Below are 18,304 nucleotides of genomic sequence, written 5' to 3'. Positions count from 1 at the left end.
TCTTTAACTAGAATTCTCTTTATTTAAGGTACAAGATTCTAATTAGAATTTACTTTGTTTTTCCCCTTACTTTGGGGAGGGGCCCGAGTTTTCGAATGAACTATTATAATTAAAATACATTGAAATGCTTCATCGGCTAATTCTGGATACAGAAAAGCAAGAATTTTTGTGGAAGATAGAATTTAATTGATTTCAGTGTTCCTCCTCCTGACGATGTGGTATTGAAGTTGATTGAATTCCTCTTCTATTATGTTCGTTTTCCTTTAAATTTCTTTAATTAGTGTGTTGCTGCATTTTGCGGTTTTGCAAACCACCATCCTCAGCTGCAAAACCGCAAATGATTTGCAGCTGAGGATGGTGGTTCGGTAAAACCATCGAAACTAGTCCTATAAAAATTTTGAAAATATAACGCTGATTTTTGTTGTTTGACTGAATTAGTATGCTTAGTGAACATCAAAATATTAGATTTAATAATCATAAAATTCAATGTATTGTTCCATTTAAGAGCTAGTAATTGTTATATCATCATATGACACGGAGGAGTCGAGATACTAGGAGGCAAGAGCGCTCCTTAGGCAATGACATCGGTCTTTTTGTTATTAGTTTCATTGTTTGTTATATCTGTTTATATTTTAGTTCTTTGTAACTTTTTGCCTAGCCATTGGAAATTTAAAAAATATATATATTATCATATTGACAAACAGTTTAAGAGGTATTAAGATAATGTGAATATTATTGGTTGGAATATTTCTACCTTTATTATTTATTAAAATGCATTTTGATAAACAAATGACACAGTATTCTCCACATCTAAAAAAATGCACTTAATACATTATGCTGGAAATTAATGTCAAATATTGAACTTCATCAATTACAAGACTATTTTTGCTTTTCTAATCATCTTAATTTATTTGAAAACATGCAAAACACATTTCTTGATTAACAAAAGTACAGTATTCAAAAGCTATCACTTTAAGAAGACTTCCTAAGGAAAATCGGCAGATATTTAAGTTACTCATCAGTACCAATATAGCCACTAATTCCAGAAATTGATCCTATTTTTACTACTATTTTCCAGTACATTAGCCATTGATCAGCTACATGCAAAAACAACAGTGCTTCTTAACTGAATGTATTTTATACATATTTCATATTTTGTAAAGTATTTTAACATAAAAAACATGACTTATTATTATTCAGTGTATAATATTATTCAGCTAGAGGCAGACCTAATAATGTTGTCAGACACTGATAGTTTTTTCACTGATTTGTTCGTGAAAACCAAATGGCTTGATTGTATTGAAACTTACATCTATTTTTTCATGTCTAATGTGAATACAGGCCAGTTTTTCTTATAAAGTTTCCAGTGAAGATATTTGTCCTCTTAAGCAGATAGCCTGCAAGGCCTTAATATACTAATCAACCATTATCTGTTACATTTTTCATCATCTAATGAAATATTCTTAAAAATTTTTTAATGATTCAATATTTATCTGATTAAATAATATGCATATAATATTTTTAATTTCATTTCAGATCCACAGGAAATAGCTATCTTAGCATATAATGTCACAGATGAGAATTTTGATTCAGCTCAGTTAACAGAAAATTACTACATTATACCAATAGCTGAAGATCAATTTGAAGAGATTACTGCATGTGAGACAGATCATATATCTGCTAGATCAAAGGCCACTGATGATAAGAATAAAAATCACAGTTTTGAAACTAAAGATAATGAAATAGAAACCACATCTGATATTTTTACTAACATCACAGACTTGGAAGAAAAGAATAATAATACAAGTAAAAAAGAGAAAGCATGGAACTTCTTTGGCTAAATCAAAATTATTGAAAAATGAAATGCTATGTATATAATGTGCATTAAATCAAAAGATAAATAAAAAAAGCTTACGATGAATATATAAAAATTCTCAGTTTCTGTGCATTAGCAGTAAATCATAATACCATATAAAAACTAATGATGAATCAAAATATACTATAAACTTCAAATATGCATATTAATTAAGATCTTTCCAGGCATTTGAAAAATCCAAATAACTGTACAATCTTTTCATTGTAAGCCAAATATGCATTTATTGTAATACATGTTGCAGAACTTTGTTTCTTCACTTATCACATTTTACTTCATCAAAAGTTATTTACACTTTGAGTACTTTTATTTCCTTAGAACAAAATATAATACACAATTTTCTCTATGAAACTATAATCAATTTTCGTAAGTATATGACCCATTTCTATGCCAACTAAAGTAAAACAATGGATTTCTATACTGTAAGTCACAAAGTAGAATAAATATTAGTAACTTATAAAAAATATATAATTACATTTTTGTTAACATACATAAGATAGTTAATTAGCAAACACTGTAAGGCTGATCCATATATCACACAGTCATCAAAATCAGAACTCTTAAAACCTGATAGACTTTGAGCACCATAAAACTATCATGTCAGCTCAGAGAGCCTAAGAAATTGAATTTATTTTTATGAAGCCCTCCAATGCTCAGAAAAATAGATATTGAAAATATATCAATGATTCATACACTTTAATGGAAAATCAAATCATTACTTCATTATAATATTACTAACAAAACCATTCTCTACTTTATATTAGTTTCAAAAACAAGAGCAATAGAATAAATTAAATAATTATTTTAGATGCTTAGTTTTGCAGTATTCACGGTATCTTTCAGACTTTAATTTTGTCTTTAAACCCACAGAAAGTAGTTTGAACTTCCAAGCTTCTATAAAACACAGTTTCAATTGATCTAAATTTATTTAATATTTTTTAATATATATATATACTGCCCTATATTATATTTTAATCATTAAAATCAATAAAAAGTAGATCCTGTAGATAAATAAAGAGCAAGCTTTACTTATCATAAAGATTATAATTCAACATAATTCTACTGGAACTGAAAGAATTAGAAAATATACAGTCAGTTGAAGCTGCAGATAGCAAGTAAATGTAATCACAATTTATTACAAAATGTGTTTTAGAACAGAAATATAAATATAGTAATTTTTACAACATACAGTCGTCAGGAAGTATAGAGATATTTTTAAAGTAATATTTATAATGTCATAATTCTGCATACAAAAATTTATCTTCAAGAATCAAAAGTTCAACATTAGCCTGCATAACTGTTTCATAAGTAACAGGATATTGTAGTCATTAAGCATGATTACTTTGCTTATTGGTTCATAATGAACATCTAGCTCATACTTATGAAATTAACATCTTCAATGGAAATCAATCCATAAAGAATAATGGCGTCATACTCTTTTCATCATGAATGATGACTCAATTAAAGAAAGGAAAAAAAAATTCTTTATTATTTCTTTAAATCTGTTACACATATTCTATAATTGTCTGACCTGAAGCAAAATTTTCTGTACTAGGTAAAATTCAACTTAATTCAACTTTTAACAGAACAGCAAATATTAAATAATTACAAAAGTTCAATGCTGCAGGCAGGTTCTCCTATAACTAATGTAATAACTTATTATACTCTTAATTTCACTAAATTTAGATTGCTTCCAATGTTACAAAACAAAGCCCTTAAGAATATCCTTTTTACGAGATGTCCAGCTGTATACACTACTGTTACAAAATACCCAGCTTCACCACAAAGTTTTTTTTATTATCAGCTACTCTGGTTGGAAAAGATAGTTTTAACAAATAGTACTGACATTTAATTCTATTACATAATGTTTTTCATTACCATTAATCAAATTTTATGTACTGAATTTTAATTCTAGTACATGAAGTTTCAATTCATTCTAATACATATGGTTTCATTACAAATGTTGAATAGTTACACTGTCATTCATAAAAGTATTCATTTCTATTAATTAAGTTTCTTCATTACATCAGTCGAAATTGTACCAGAGTCAAATAATATGGATTCATAACTTTACCAGAAAGAGGAATAAAAATCAAACAGAGGGAAAAAACTAATTAAATTTACACACCAAACTAGTGCAACAAAGCAGAAAACTTTAAAATTTAAAAAGTTAAACAACCTTAAGGGTCAAACCAAAACAACTTCAAACACACATATCCCCCCCCCCAAAAAAAAGTTTTTTTCACGCAAAAATTACCTTTAAAGGATAAAAAGATTAACACTGCCAAACTTGATTTAAAGTAAACAATTACAACTTTAAAAAAAATCGACTTACAACAACTACTTTAAAATTGAACAAATAATAAAAGTAAATTACTGATAATCAAAATTAAGAAACAGCATTACATAACAGTGAATCTCAGATGGAAACACAGCAAACTATATTAGCTAAAAGAACATCATTTATATCAATTTAAAAGCTATAATTTATAACCCACACACTTCTCTTCCCCCCCCCCCAAATTAGCAATCAGTTTGGGATCAATGTCCTCAGTGTGCTTATTGAACTCTCAAATAATTTCAAACATGAAAAGTACCACCAAAGTTCAAGTAACTGCATGCAAATTGTTGGCCAATATTACAGGACTTTTGAAGCTAGATGACATTTGATTACTTTTCATACAGCCTTTCCATGATAACTAGACCAATTAAGTTATGTATTTATTTTTGAGTATTTACACTTAAGGACACTTTACAAAATCCAGTTTCTTGGTCCCATACACTGGACATTCAGGAAATTGAATTTACTTTTCAATTTACATATTTTGATCAGTTAGTCAAATAAATTCCAATTTTCTTTATTCTTTTATTTATTTTCACATGTATACTTTTAGTAAAATATAAATGATTTTTTTTTCATGATATCTATCTGAGATCAAATTATTTTATTATTGTATTAATAACCTAGCATTTTTAGACTGTTTCTAATAAAAAGGTAATGCTATTTCAAATGTTAAAAGCATTTTGCTTGCAGAACAAGTTTTAATTTTTTGATTCAATTAATATTTAAATAAAAGACAAAAACTTTACACGAAATTCTACTGCATTCCCAGAAATTTGACTAAATGCAAGAAAATGGATCACATGTAGTGGACTTTCAAGTTGACTGTGCTGGTGTGGAAATTATTTTGCTTATCAATAGTTGATGCTAATGTCACATGTGACATGTCTTTTCTGCTTTACACAGATTTCCCATTGCACCTCTTTCTCTTTTGATTTTAGATGCTAACTGGATATGAAGAATTAAGTTCCTCTTAAATGATTAATTTTCTTTTATTATCACAATATTTTGATTAAATTTAAACTGAACTGTCAAGGAATGTAAATATTATATTCATATTAAATACCTTCTTTGTTTAAACCTTTTGAAGTCAATCATTTGCACCATACTGCATATCGACCAGATAGAGCTCTGAAACTGTGATTTGAAATCTTACGTATTCGAGTATAACTTTCAAAAACAGAACTTGACTGAATGAATCTCAAACCAATATTATTGTGTCTTCATATTGGATCAATTAAAATTTCTTGGACCTTCTTTACTTTCGACACATGAAAAAAAAAAAGGGTGCAAGTTCTTTTTATTGTTCAAGATGCATATTGACAAATTAAAAAAAAGAAGAGATCTGTCCAAAAGGGTTTAATAACTAATTAAAAATATTGACAATTACAATAAAAATGATTAAAAAGTATATAATTCTTTTGTCACAATTAACTGAAAAAATTAATAACACAAAAATTGTTTGATGATGAAATATTGTTGAAAGGAACGTAATTAATAGTTAAGAATACTTAGATAGCTTGATAGAATACAGATGTAAACTAAATTTAAAAAAAAAAAATTTCAAAATTAACAGTATTTCCAACGTCAGACTACAAGCAGCACTGTCTTAAATGCTGCTTGAGCTGTTTCTCAAAATACTGAAATGCATTCGATCAAATTGTCCAGATTAATGGTGGTAAATAAATTTTCTGGGGAACTGCTATCGATAAAAATTCTAAATTGAGTAAAGCTGAAAAATTGATTTGTTTAGATAATTTTCTTGTGAGGCCTGCTGCCATAACTATTTCCATTTTAGCATTAAAAGAAGAAAATTAAGATGCAGCTTAAGACCCTATGCAATCTGGATATGGAAAAAATAATCTTCCAATTAATTTTCATTTAGGACTGTTGTTAGGACCCTTAGTTTAGAATTCAAGCGATACTGTTGGTTTAAGATAACTATTTGATTATGCTGAGATTCAGATCAGAAATTTGGAAGCGTTGGGAATAGATTCAAATTTGTATGGAAACCTGCCTGCACATTTCTTTTGAAAATTTATATCAGATCTTACATTAGAATTTAATAGATTAAATAAATCTAAAAACTGGACTCTAAGAGGTTTACCAGATTTTTTTTTTTTTTTTTTTTTTTTTTTTTTGAAGGCTGAAATACATAGCAGAGAGCATGCTATGTCTGTCCAATCAGAAAAACTTAACAAGTGTCCCTTCTGTCATCAGAAACACTCAAGAGCAATTTCTTTCCGATTTCATAGAAAGGGAGAAAAGGAATATTCCAGTTTGGATAACAATACTATTAATGAAGAATTTAAAATTACGACAACTTCTTATTTTCAAACAAAAAATGAGTATAAATCTAGTAGAATATATTGTCAGACAGCTTCAGCATTTATTCATAATACTGAATGCTTAGAGAAAGTTAGACTTTTGTAAGATAATGGTTTCTCAAACCTCTTTGAAAAGAAGTAATTTCAGTATATTCCTTCGGTAGTAAAGTTCTGATAGAGAAAGCTTTCAAATATCACAAGAATTAGATAGGAAAGCAATGACAACCCTAATCTCTATAGGAAAGTTGCGGGAAATTGAAAATATTTTGTCTGCATATATCTCAATTCCACATGCAGATTTCTCGAATAAAACTAAGAATTTGAAAGGCTTGAAATTATCCTACTCCTGCAAGGGATACCAAAATCATAAAACTGCAGTTCTGATAAGGGCTGATTACTACTACTTACTTGTTACAGCAAAGGTTAACAGTATAAATATGAAACTTGCTGAGACTGAAACATTATTTCAATGGTGCTTGTTAGATAAAGGTGACAATGTGGCTTCTGACTTACAAAGAAAGTAATTATTGAAAAAAATTCAATTTCCAAAGAAATAAAAAATTCTGGCAATTGGAAAATTTAGGAATTGAAACTGAAACAGGAATTTCTGATACGTTACATTGAAAAACATTACAGGGTTTGAAAATAATGATTACAAAATTAAATTACCATGGAAATCTGATGTGAATAGGAAATTACTGCGAAATTGCTTATAACAGGTTTTCAAGACTTTTCTCAAAATTTCAGAATCATCAGTTTCTATTTTCAAAACATAAAAAGATAATTGATGACTATTTGGGGCAAAACATTATTGAACCTATTTGTGCGGATTCCAATGAAAAAAATAAACATTCCATATTTTATTTGCCCCATACAGTAGTTATTTGCAATGATAGGATATCAAGCATAGTTCATGTAGTATTTGATGCTTAAATGTCTGACCTAATTTGTATCCTGATTTATTCAAACTTTTACTGAGATTTAGAAAATATCTTGTAGCTTTCACAACTGATATAAAACAGGCATTTCTTCAAATAGATGAACAAGGTAGAGACGTCACACCGTTTTTTTTTTAGGGGGCAGAAACAGAAATGGTTTTCAATATGAGACCTTAGACATATCTAAACAATGACATAAATGACTCCAAATCTGACACTCGTCCACTTTCTTAACTTTGGGAAAAAGTACTTTAAACATCCCTTAAATTTCTTCAAAATAGATTGAAAGTTTTAAGAGACTCTTTGACACAGAAAAATATACCAGACAGAGCTACTTGAAAGATTTTGGAGAAGTGGAAATAACAGTATTTGCTGGACTTATTCCATGCATAATTTAAGGACTCCAAGAACTTCCACAGATTTAAAGATTGGAAAAGCTGGATTGATTGAAGGACCATCAAAGTCCAAACTTCTGTGAGATTTAGGAAAACTCATTCAAACTTTGCATCCATTAGAAATGAGTAATGAAAAATAGCAAAATGCTGCATCCTTTTCCAAATCATTTGATTAAGATAATTTGATTTGTAACTCATTAGTTATTCATACCTTAGTGTTAATAGTCCTGCAATTACGTTTAAACAAAATCACAATATGTAAAATCAGGTCAATTACTATATCCTTTGGAACTGTAATTTGCTTTGTTTATTATTCATGTTTTATTTTATTTATTATTATATTTGTTTAATATAATAATACTTTATATTATTATATTTGTTTATTATTATATAGTTTGATTTATGCAACTGTTTAATTTTTACTATTTTTATTTCATATAATTGAGAATAATTTAGATTTCCTGAATTATTTTAGAAATTACAATTAATTGATAAATACAGTTGATATAGTTAATTGATCTTTATAGAATAATAGTACAATAGTTATAATTTTGAGTATATATTCAATTCATTTTAATTTACTTATTGTTTATTTTTATTGATTGATTTGCTGTAGTAATTGCCAACTGAACAATTTGAATTTGAATATATATTTGTCATTATTTAGTTTAAATCAATTTATTGATTTTATTGATTTAGTATTTGATATAAATTTGACAACTGATAGAATGATGTGGACCCTTGACAGACTTTAGTTGGGGTGTGTGTGTGTGGAAACCGTTTTGACTGCAATGTGTTAAATGTGACATACCATTTTTGCTTCCCAATGACTCTCCACTGCACCTCCTCTTTTGGTTTTAGGTGCTAGTCAGATAGGAGAAATTAACTTCTCTTGAATGATTCAGTTCTTTAATTACCATCATATTTTATTCCATGTGATTAAATTTAAACTGAACTGCCCAATGAATGCATATATTATATGCATATTAAATATCTTCTTTGTTAAAACTATCTGAAGTTGATCATATGTGTCAACATGGTTAGTAAACACTCCATATGTTCTTGCACCTTTCCCTTTTACAAGCATGAAAAATAATTATAAATTTACTGCACATAATATGTTATTATACTCTTTATTAAGCAAATTAAATGAATTTAAAATATACAGGGGGTTGGGGAAAATATAAATGCATGATCTGAATGTTCCAGCAGAAAAAGCAATTAAAAATTATATATATATATTAAAAAGTAAAGTTAATAAATGCACTTTGATTTATTTATGCATTACATGATTGTGATATCTGGTGACTGTTTGGCGATCAACAGAGCATGCTTGGCACACGTAGCTCTTCTCCAAGAAAGGTTAATGTATTTATTGAGAGTTGCATGTTAGCCTCACAAGAGGAAGGTAGTAGATATCGCTATGCTGTAAGAGCGAAGTACTGCTCTGAGTTTACCATTATGCTTTGAACCATATTTTAATAAATGTTCGTTTCATCCTGTTAAATGGTGCCTTATTGAACCACGAAGCCATTACAACATGCTCCCTTTCGAGAAACAGAGAGGTTAGAAACTTAGAGCATTGAAAACTGAAGTGGAGTAAAGTTAAGCCTAACTCACGAAAGAAGTGCGCATTTGCAAAAGGGAGTAAGAACATGAGAATTATTTAATTGAGAGTTCAAAAAGCTTGATTCTAAAGGAAAATAGAAGAAAATGTTCAAAAACACAAAGAAAGAGGATTTAGTAACAGTTTTATTGGAAATTGGTGAAGAAGCATCCCCAGATTTGAAGCTGGTAGACCTGAAACACAAACTGCAGAATAGCAAGGAATACATCAAAGATGCTGATTTCATGAAAGAAATTCTGATTACTACAGTGGAGAATAGAAAAAGAAAAGAAGAAATGGAAAGAATACAAATAGAAGAAGAAAGATTAAAAACAGAAAGAGAACACTAAATAGAATTAGCAAAGATTCGAGCAACTTAAAATGAAGGAAGAAGTCGATGCCTTCATTCCAAAACACAGGACGAGAAACCAAAATTTCCCTCGACAAACTGATCAAAGGAGCAGAAACACTGACTATACCAGTACCGAAGAGAGCAGAAGCATGGAATATGTTTTTCGATTCTATCGAAAGAGCATTCAAGCACAAGAAGGTTCCTGAAGAATACAAATCGGAAATATTATTGAAATTAATTGGAGAAAAAGCTTCAAATGTTCTTGTTTATATAAAAGAGGAAGATCTTCAAAATTACAAAAAAGTGAAAACACTTGTTCCGAAGGAATACTAACCTACTCCTCAAACCTGTTTAGAAAACTTCAGAACTAAACGTTATTCCGGCTAAACGCATATCCAGTTCGTTTCAAGACTAACAGCTACATGAAACTATTACTGCAAGTCAAGAGAAGTAAGGGATTTCGAAACAATCAAGGAGTTAATTATTTTGGATAAATTATTCCAAGCTTTAGATGAAGAAACAGCTGCACATGTCGCAATACGAAGGAAATAAATGGTTGAAACTACAAGAATTAGCTGAAGAATGTGATATTTATTTTATGGCCAAAGGAAAATCTTTCGACGAAGTTCAAAATGGAATTAAACAATCACCAAGGTTCCTGTATACAACATGTATACGAGATAAATATATTCTGCTACATATGAGAAGAGGATATTCAAAACAAGAAGGATTTCACGCGAGAAGAAAGGAATGTTATATTTGTGGAAACTATCAACACATCGCAAGAGATTGTCAAGACAAAAGAAGAAAAAATGAAACTGCAGTAAAGAGGAAGGGAAAGGATGATTCCAAAACTCAAAAAAGTTCAAACAGAACATCAAAAGAAGAAGCCATCGTAGCTAAAGTAGACTCATCCCATCTACGATCCGAATTCGCAGAACGCATCGTTCAACCACTGCAAAAAAGTAGATATTTTTATTAACTCTGAGAAAATCGAAGCTATCGTAGACTCTGGAACGCATATAACGATCGTACATTCATCGCTCATTCCAGATTTAGAGCAGAGAGAAGGAGGTAAAATATTGCTAACACCTGCTTTCGAACAACCACTTGAAGCAAAAGTTTGCCATGTACCTATTTACCATAAAGATCATGGAAGCAATATATTTAATTTTGTGGATACATTAATTGCAGTGACTGATAAGCTATATGTAACCTTGCCTAATAACTCCAGAAATACACCAACTGTTGATTAATCCTGCGGCAGAAGAATCAAGCGCAGAAAGAAATAATTACGGAGCGGAATTGTGCAAAGTTTATTCGCCAATGCACAGTCAAATGACAGCATCGAGTCCCCCCCCCCGCTAATGAAACAGAGGAGCTTATGGAGGAGAAAAACGAAGAGGAGGCAGGGGAGAAGGCAAGTGTTTACGTAAACACCTTGTCGTCTGCTAAACGCCTATGCGAAGAGCAAGCTAACTGTCCCTCGCTGAGAGAAGCATGGAAGCTAGCTGTAGGAAAAAAAAGAAATTATTTATTTATTGAGCATCTTTTACATCACTAAGAAAAAATATTAAGACACACTGTTTTTCAGCTAATGCTTCTGCACATAGTTCCATTTTCGGTGCACATCTTGGAATAAGAAAAACAAAGGAGCGAATACGATATTCATTTTTTTGGCCTGGATTAGCACAAGATGTCAAAACCTTTTGTAAAACATGCAAAGATTGTCAGTTGAAGAGTCCAGAAAAGCAATCAGACAAGATTCCCATCACACCAGTCAGAAGGCCAGGATTACCTTTCAAAGCGGTTAACATCAACGTTATTGGACCTATTGAACCTCCCTCTGCTAGGAAACATTCCACTGAGAAGCTTGACAGCAAAAGCCACTTGCGACGCGCTTTTGGAGATTTTCATGAGAACAGGAATCCCTAATACAATAGCTAGTGACAACGGAAGTAACTTTGTTTCAAAATTAACTCAAGAATTCCAGAAAAGACTAGGTTCTCTACACCTGCTTACAGTGCTTCAAATGGGTTAGTAGAAAGATGGAACAAGTCCCTCAAGCAAATGTTACATCATGTCATCAGGACTGATCTTTCAAATTGGGATAAGCACATCCCATACCTGCTCTTTGCATACAGAGAAATACCAAACTGCACCACGGGTGTCTCACCATTTCAGCTGATGTACGGAAGACAACCAAGAGGTCCTTTAGCAGTACTGAAGTTTTCATGGTCAGGAGAAATACCTATACCACCTAATCTAAGTGAATCGGCAGTGGATTACTTACAGCATTTAAAAATAAGGTTAGAACAAGCAGCTGAACAAGCCAATTTAATTGCAAGTGATAAACAACAAAAATATGCTGAGTACTTTAATCAGAGATCAATATCAAAAAATTTCAAAATCGGAGAACAAGTTTATTTACTCATCCCAGATTAAAATAACAAACTCTATGCACGATGGACTGGACCAGAAGAAATCGTGAATCATTGCCCATCTCATTCCTATAAAGTAAAACTACCTGATGGAAAGATCAAACATGTTCATGCAAATAAAATTCGAAAATTCCAAGCTAGTGTCAATGCAGTTGGAGTGATATTTGAAAACGAAGAAGAATTTGGAGAAATTATAACTTTGCCAGGAAAAGATCTCTCGACCCCTTTGGAAGATTTTAAAATAGATGCGAATCTGAATTTAGAAAATTTAAATCCGCAGAAAAGAAGAAAATTAATAGCTCTTATCAATAAACACCGAGCTCTGTTCACTGGAAAGCTGAAAATAGCTAAAGTTGAAGCTCATAAAATTAGATTAATACCCAATATGGAGAGGAAGAAACCTTACATTTATAGGATACCAGAAGCATTGAAAACCAAGGTCGATGAAGAAGTAGAAGAATTATTGAAATCAGGACTAATAGAAGAAAGTAATACAGAAATAGCTCATCCAGTAGTTGTGTAAGCAAAAAAGATGGAAATATTAGATTGTGTCTAGATTATCGAGCATTGAATGCAGTGACGAAGCCAGATGATTTTCCTATGCAAAATGCCATTGATTATATGTACAGTATAGGAAAAGCCAAAGCCATAACAACTTTGGATTTACTGAAAGGATAATGGGCAATTCCCATGGAGGAACAAAGTAAAAAGTACACATCCTTCAAAACTCATCGAGGTCAATATCAGTTTAAAGTGCTACCTTTTGGACTAAGGAATGCAGCAGCAACTTTTCAGAGGGTAATGAATAACGTGCTGAAAGAATTTCAACAATTTTCAAGAGCCTATATTGACGACATAGCTATATTTTCCATGGATTTCGACACTCATCTCCAAGATCTGGATAAAGTTTTCACCAAACTAGAATCACTTGGATTTACTATCAATTCGAAGAAATGTTCGTTTGCAAAACCTCAAATTAAATATTTAGGACACGTTATTGGATCAGGAAAACATCAACCAGATCCCGAGAAAATAGAAGAAATCAAGAAGCTGGAAACGCCGAAAACGAAAAGAGATCTTAAAAGTCTGTTAGGATTATGTAATTATTATCACGATTATATCCCAGGGTATACAGAGATCGCCTACCCAGTCACGAAGCTTACAAAAAATAAACAACCAGAAATACTCGAATGGAAAGAAATTCATTAGTCAACATTTCAACAACTGAAGGAACGATTAGCGATGTCAATGGAGTTAATCACCCCAACATTGCAGGATCAGTTTGTCATTCATTCTGATGCATTCCAAATCGGAATAGGTGCACGTTTGTCACAGAAAAGGGGACAAACAATTTTCCGTGTGCTACGCGAGCAAGAAATTATCGAAACCTCAACAAAGCTGTCCGACTATAGAGCATGAAGCTTATGCTATAGTATGGGCATTGAAGAAGTTCGAACCTTGGATATTCAGTTCATCGGTGAAAATTGTGACTGATCATAATCCTCTAGCCTTTATAGTGAGCAATGCTCCGCAATCATCCAAATTCCAATGATGGGCCATAGCTTTGCAGAAATGTAATCTCGAAATAGAACATTGTCCTGGAAAAAACTGTCAAACACAGATGCATTATCCAGACTCCCCACCTGTGAACTTTGAACATTAATTTACTGTTCATCTTCACGAACATTTTGTATAGTTAACGATTGGATAGCTTTTCTTTGCTTTTCTTAATAATTTTACAATTTTGTGCAAATAAGATGTTTATGTAATTTGAAATAGATAGAAAAATTATTGGATAACAAATATTCGAGGTAAGTGGTAAATTTAGATATTTTTCTCCCAAAGATATAAATCATGCTGCAGCATCATTAATTAAAGAGAACTTTAAGAATAGAATTATATACCTATGTAAATAACCTGAATAGAGAAATTGTGATAATGTTTTATTGATACTTTTCATATGTAAAAGTAAGAAGCTAAATAATTTTACTGTCATCATTGAAATTATACTAGGGTATATTTTAACATGTTTATAAAAGAAAAATATCAGCTTGGTTTCTTTGGGTTAAATATTGAGAAATTGTTATAATAATAATAATAATGTTTGGAACAGGTGGGGTGAAGTTAAAAATGTGTTATCTATGCTTATATATAAAAATGTGTTATCTATGTTTATATAGTAAATTGATGTGCAATTGTAGGTATTACATTGCAAATGTCTATAGTAATTGAGATTTGAATATTAGGGTAGAATGTATAAATGTATATGTAGTTTTTTTTTTCTTTTTCTCGTTGATCGCAAACAGTTGCTAGATTTTAGTTCCCAGATTGATGATTGATTTGTAAATAGTATCAACAACAATCTTACGACGGGGGTGTGATATCTGGCGATTGTTTGCCGATCAAGAGAGCATGCTTAGCGCATGTAGCTCTTCTCCAAGAAAGGTTAATGTATTTATTGAGAGTTGCATGTTAGCCTCAGAAGAGGAAGGTAGTAGATATCGCTATGCTGTCAGAGCAACGTACTGCTCTGAATTTACTATTATGCTTTGAACCACATTTTAATAAATGTTCGTTTCATCTTGTTAAATGGTGCCTTATTGAACCACGAAGCCATTACAATAATATTCCCAGAAAATTATCAGCAAATTTTGAAAAGTACTTGAGTTTTACTTTAAAAAAAAAATTAAAAGATCAATTTAGAGAAACAGAATAATAGTTCAGTCAGAATAAACAGACTGTCAATTTTAAGAGTACTTCACTCAGAATAAACACACCCAAAATATAATTAAAAGAAGGAGGGGGGAAAAGAAAAAACAACTTCCCCACTCCCCATTTTTAATTAATAAGAAACCCTTGTTATGAAAAAATGTATCAAATTAGATTGTTCTTCAAGTACACTTTCACCTTTCCTGAAACAAGATAATTTCAGGACACATTTGCTGTTCAATAAAATTACATTAAAATTTTTTTAATGTATTTTTACTAACAGTGATTTGAAAATGCTTATAAATAAACAGCCTACAGGCATTACGATAATAGAACCCAAAAAATAGCTTTAAAAATAGTTAAATAAATTATCTCACAGACCTCATTCCCTACACCCTCAGTTTTTTTTTTATCTAATTGTTTCCTTACATATGATCTTGAAATATTGTACGGTAAGAACAAACTCAAATAATGTAACATGCTTATCACCAAATATTACACTGAAATTTAAACAAATATCAAACAATAAATTTGAAAACAATAACCTCATGTATTTCTAAAAAATTAATAAGAGTGTAAAATTGTTCTTAAATTAAGCACTGAAAAACAAGCACTAATTTGGTTTTCTTTTCAAAATTAACATATTTTCATAATTAATAATACATAGCTTATCTATAAATATCAATTTCAATAAATATATTTTAAAAAAATACATTTTTCAACAGGTTTCAATGTAACAATGACTTATGTATATCCATTATATCACAGCACAGGGAAAGCAAACTATACAGTTTCTATTTATTTGCTATCATGCAAATGCAGTACCATATTCTTCACAAGTTTTTAAGAGATTAATAAGTGGTAGTACATTATACGGGAATTCTTTCACATGAACCAGCTTCTGAATTCCCTCTCTTAATCTGGTTAAAACTGATAAAGTAGAGTATACAGATATTTTTGAATCTTTCAAATTTGATGGATTGAAAATTCCACTTTTTGTCACAAGATCACCTTCTTCATCAGAACTAGAACTGCATGAATAAGAAACTAACTGCTTCTCAGGAACTGAAACTTGAAGTGGTGTGACAATTGCTATATCTAAACTCGACTGTGGGGAAGCAAAAATACTGTCAATGACACTGCCTTTCCCTGTTCTTTCTTTGTTACTTGCTGAAGTATGCGATTCAACAAAAACTTCCCATTCTGAGAGCACACATTTCAAATACTGAACCAGATATAAAAGAACACAAGTCTCATCAGATGTTAAGAAAGCTAATAATTCATTATGATCATAACCCATCTGGCGTAAAAATGAAATGAAAATTTTATGAGGATTCAATTCTTGCTTGATAGAATTGATGTAAAAACTCTCTTTCCTTTGAGAAAAATAAAATGTACATATTATTTTATGCTTACAGACACATATCTTAATTTAAAATTATTCTTAAAACATTCATTCTGAAACAATACCAACTTAAATAAATGCCACTGCAAAAATCAACTATAAAATGGTAGAAAGATTAAAAAAACAATCATATTTTCATTCATAAAACAATCTAGTACTTTCTGATTACCTGCATCGCCACCAAAAAGTTATACAAAATATTCACAAAGCATATTAATCTATTTTCAAAATAGTTAAGTGGCAACCCAAGTATGCATGCAACACATGTCTATTTTGCCCAGTGTATAATGCTGAGCTTGTGTTATTCACTGTTCCCCCCCCTATTCGTTTTTTTTTTTTTTTTTTTTAAGTGAAAACAAATTGTTGTGCATATGTTAAATTACACTATTGTGTAATTTTTCAGCTCCCGATGGCATCTAATTATTTAAGATGAGGAAAATTTTGAAATGCAGGTGAAGCAACAAGTAGCCATGTGGGTAAGCTACAAAACAATGGTGATTCATCTTCTATTCTCAACAGTTGAACAGGCTAGCTACATAAGATTTTTCACAATTTTCCTCACTTATGATATAAATGATAGGTCAATTTCCTCCATGAATATATTCCTTCTCATAAGAAGATAATGCTTAATTGCTTATATCAAATAAGCCAACTTTCAAATACAGCTGATAGATTATTTCAGTCAATTAAATAAATGCTAATTTAAAAAAAATAAATATAACATTTATTTTCTTTTAATGCAAATAAAACAAATTTCCATAACAAACATGATTTCAAAAACAAATAAAAAGGGGACTTCTTCAAGCATCTAAGCTGATTTATTAATACAACTATGTACCAATCTTCACCCTCTTTGCTGTAAAAACACTTGATATAATCATTCAAGCAGAATACTTTGGGACAATTTAGGCCAGCCATTTGTGTTAGAAAAGTGCTCTTCCACCCATTACACTAACAGCAAAGATTACCCACTTTATGTGACCTTGCTTGTCCTTTAACTGACAGCTTGTTTTCAACATGCTTGGTGTGAAGACATAAAGTCTAATTCCTATTCGCTGGGCACCAAGGATGTCAAACAAAGGAAAGCAAAATTCCCCCCCTCGATTGATAAATTCCCCCCTAAAAGATTGGCTTTTCTTTTCGATCTTGAATTTAAACTAATTAGAAATAATGTCATTTGAAATTTGAAATTTTCAAGATTCTTTTTTGGATTATTGAAAAGGGAGATGGATATTGTAGCAACTTCAAATAAAATTTTGAGTGGTAGCGTATTTTGATTACACAAGGCAAAAGACTTAATATTTAAAAGGTTACTAAATACAAAGATTTATACTGCACTGTTTGAAGGTACACTGAGCAAAAAAAAAGGGGGACAGATCTATATCTCCCATTTTAGAGAACCGATTGACGAAATTCAACTTGCGTTTTTCATGTCTCAAAAGCATGACTTAGGATATATATTAGATTTATACATAGCATTTTTCTAATATGGGTATTTTTACACAAAAATCGGATTTTATCTGAAATGGCATACCAATTTTTTTCCATATTTTGATTCTATGACTCAAAGTATGTCAAACTGCCAAGTTTTGTAAAAATCGCACAAGTAGTTTTCAAAAAATTAGCTTTCAAAATTTTAGCTTCTCAATGTAAATTGAATTTGATATACTTATTTGATTATTCCTTTCATATTTCAAAATTTAGGTTCATTCCAAATAAAATTTGCCTATTTTTTATGATTTATTTAAAAAAAATTTTTATAATTTTTTCCAAAAAATAATTCTGAATCATAACCTATAAACATTTTGCCATCCTCTTAAAGTAGATGTATTTTTAAGCATACCTGCAAACAATTAGAGTTTTTATTCAAAATTTCCTAAGATATACGTAAATCTACATTTTGGCATATTTTTTATA

General features: G+C 30.5%; 2 protein-coding genes across 7 annotated transcripts in view; one reads left to right on the top strand and one right to left on the bottom strand.

Annotated features, from left to right (window-relative positions):
- The window catches only part of LOC118197130 (uncharacterized), a 135,818-nt gene extending 133,897 nt beyond the window's left edge, over positions 1-1,921 (top strand). For all 5 annotated transcript variants that reach the window (XM_085815753.1, XM_085815752.1, XM_085815751.1 and 2 more), the window contains one exon: positions 1,537-1,921. In XM_085815753.1, the coding sequence (XP_085671879.1) occupies positions 1,537-1,841 (305 nt within the window). In that variant the 3' untranslated portion in view covers positions 1,842-1,921. The remainder of the gene's footprint in view (positions 1-1,536) is intronic.
- The window catches only part of lin (protein lines homolog), a 63,205-nt gene continuing 45,783 nt past the window's right edge, over positions 883-18,304 (bottom strand). For both annotated transcript variants that reach the window (XM_035368630.2, XM_035368631.2), the window contains exon 8: positions 883-16,358. In XM_035368630.2, coding sequence (XP_035224521.1) covers positions 15,791-16,358 — 568 coding nt within the window. In that variant the 3' untranslated portion in view covers positions 883-15,790. The remainder of the gene's footprint in view (positions 16,359-18,304) is intronic.

The sequence above is a fragment of the Stegodyphus dumicola genome, chromosome 4, assembly GCF_044657685.1.
Source record: "Stegodyphus dumicola isolate Sdum_Otavi_A_Nest chromosome 4, ASM4465768v1".
In the NCBI taxonomy this organism is placed as follows: domain Eukaryota; kingdom Metazoa; phylum Arthropoda; class Arachnida; order Araneae; family Eresidae; genus Stegodyphus; species Stegodyphus dumicola.
Note: the sequence above shows the minus strand (reverse complement) of the source record. Positions and strands in the feature narration are given on the sequence as shown.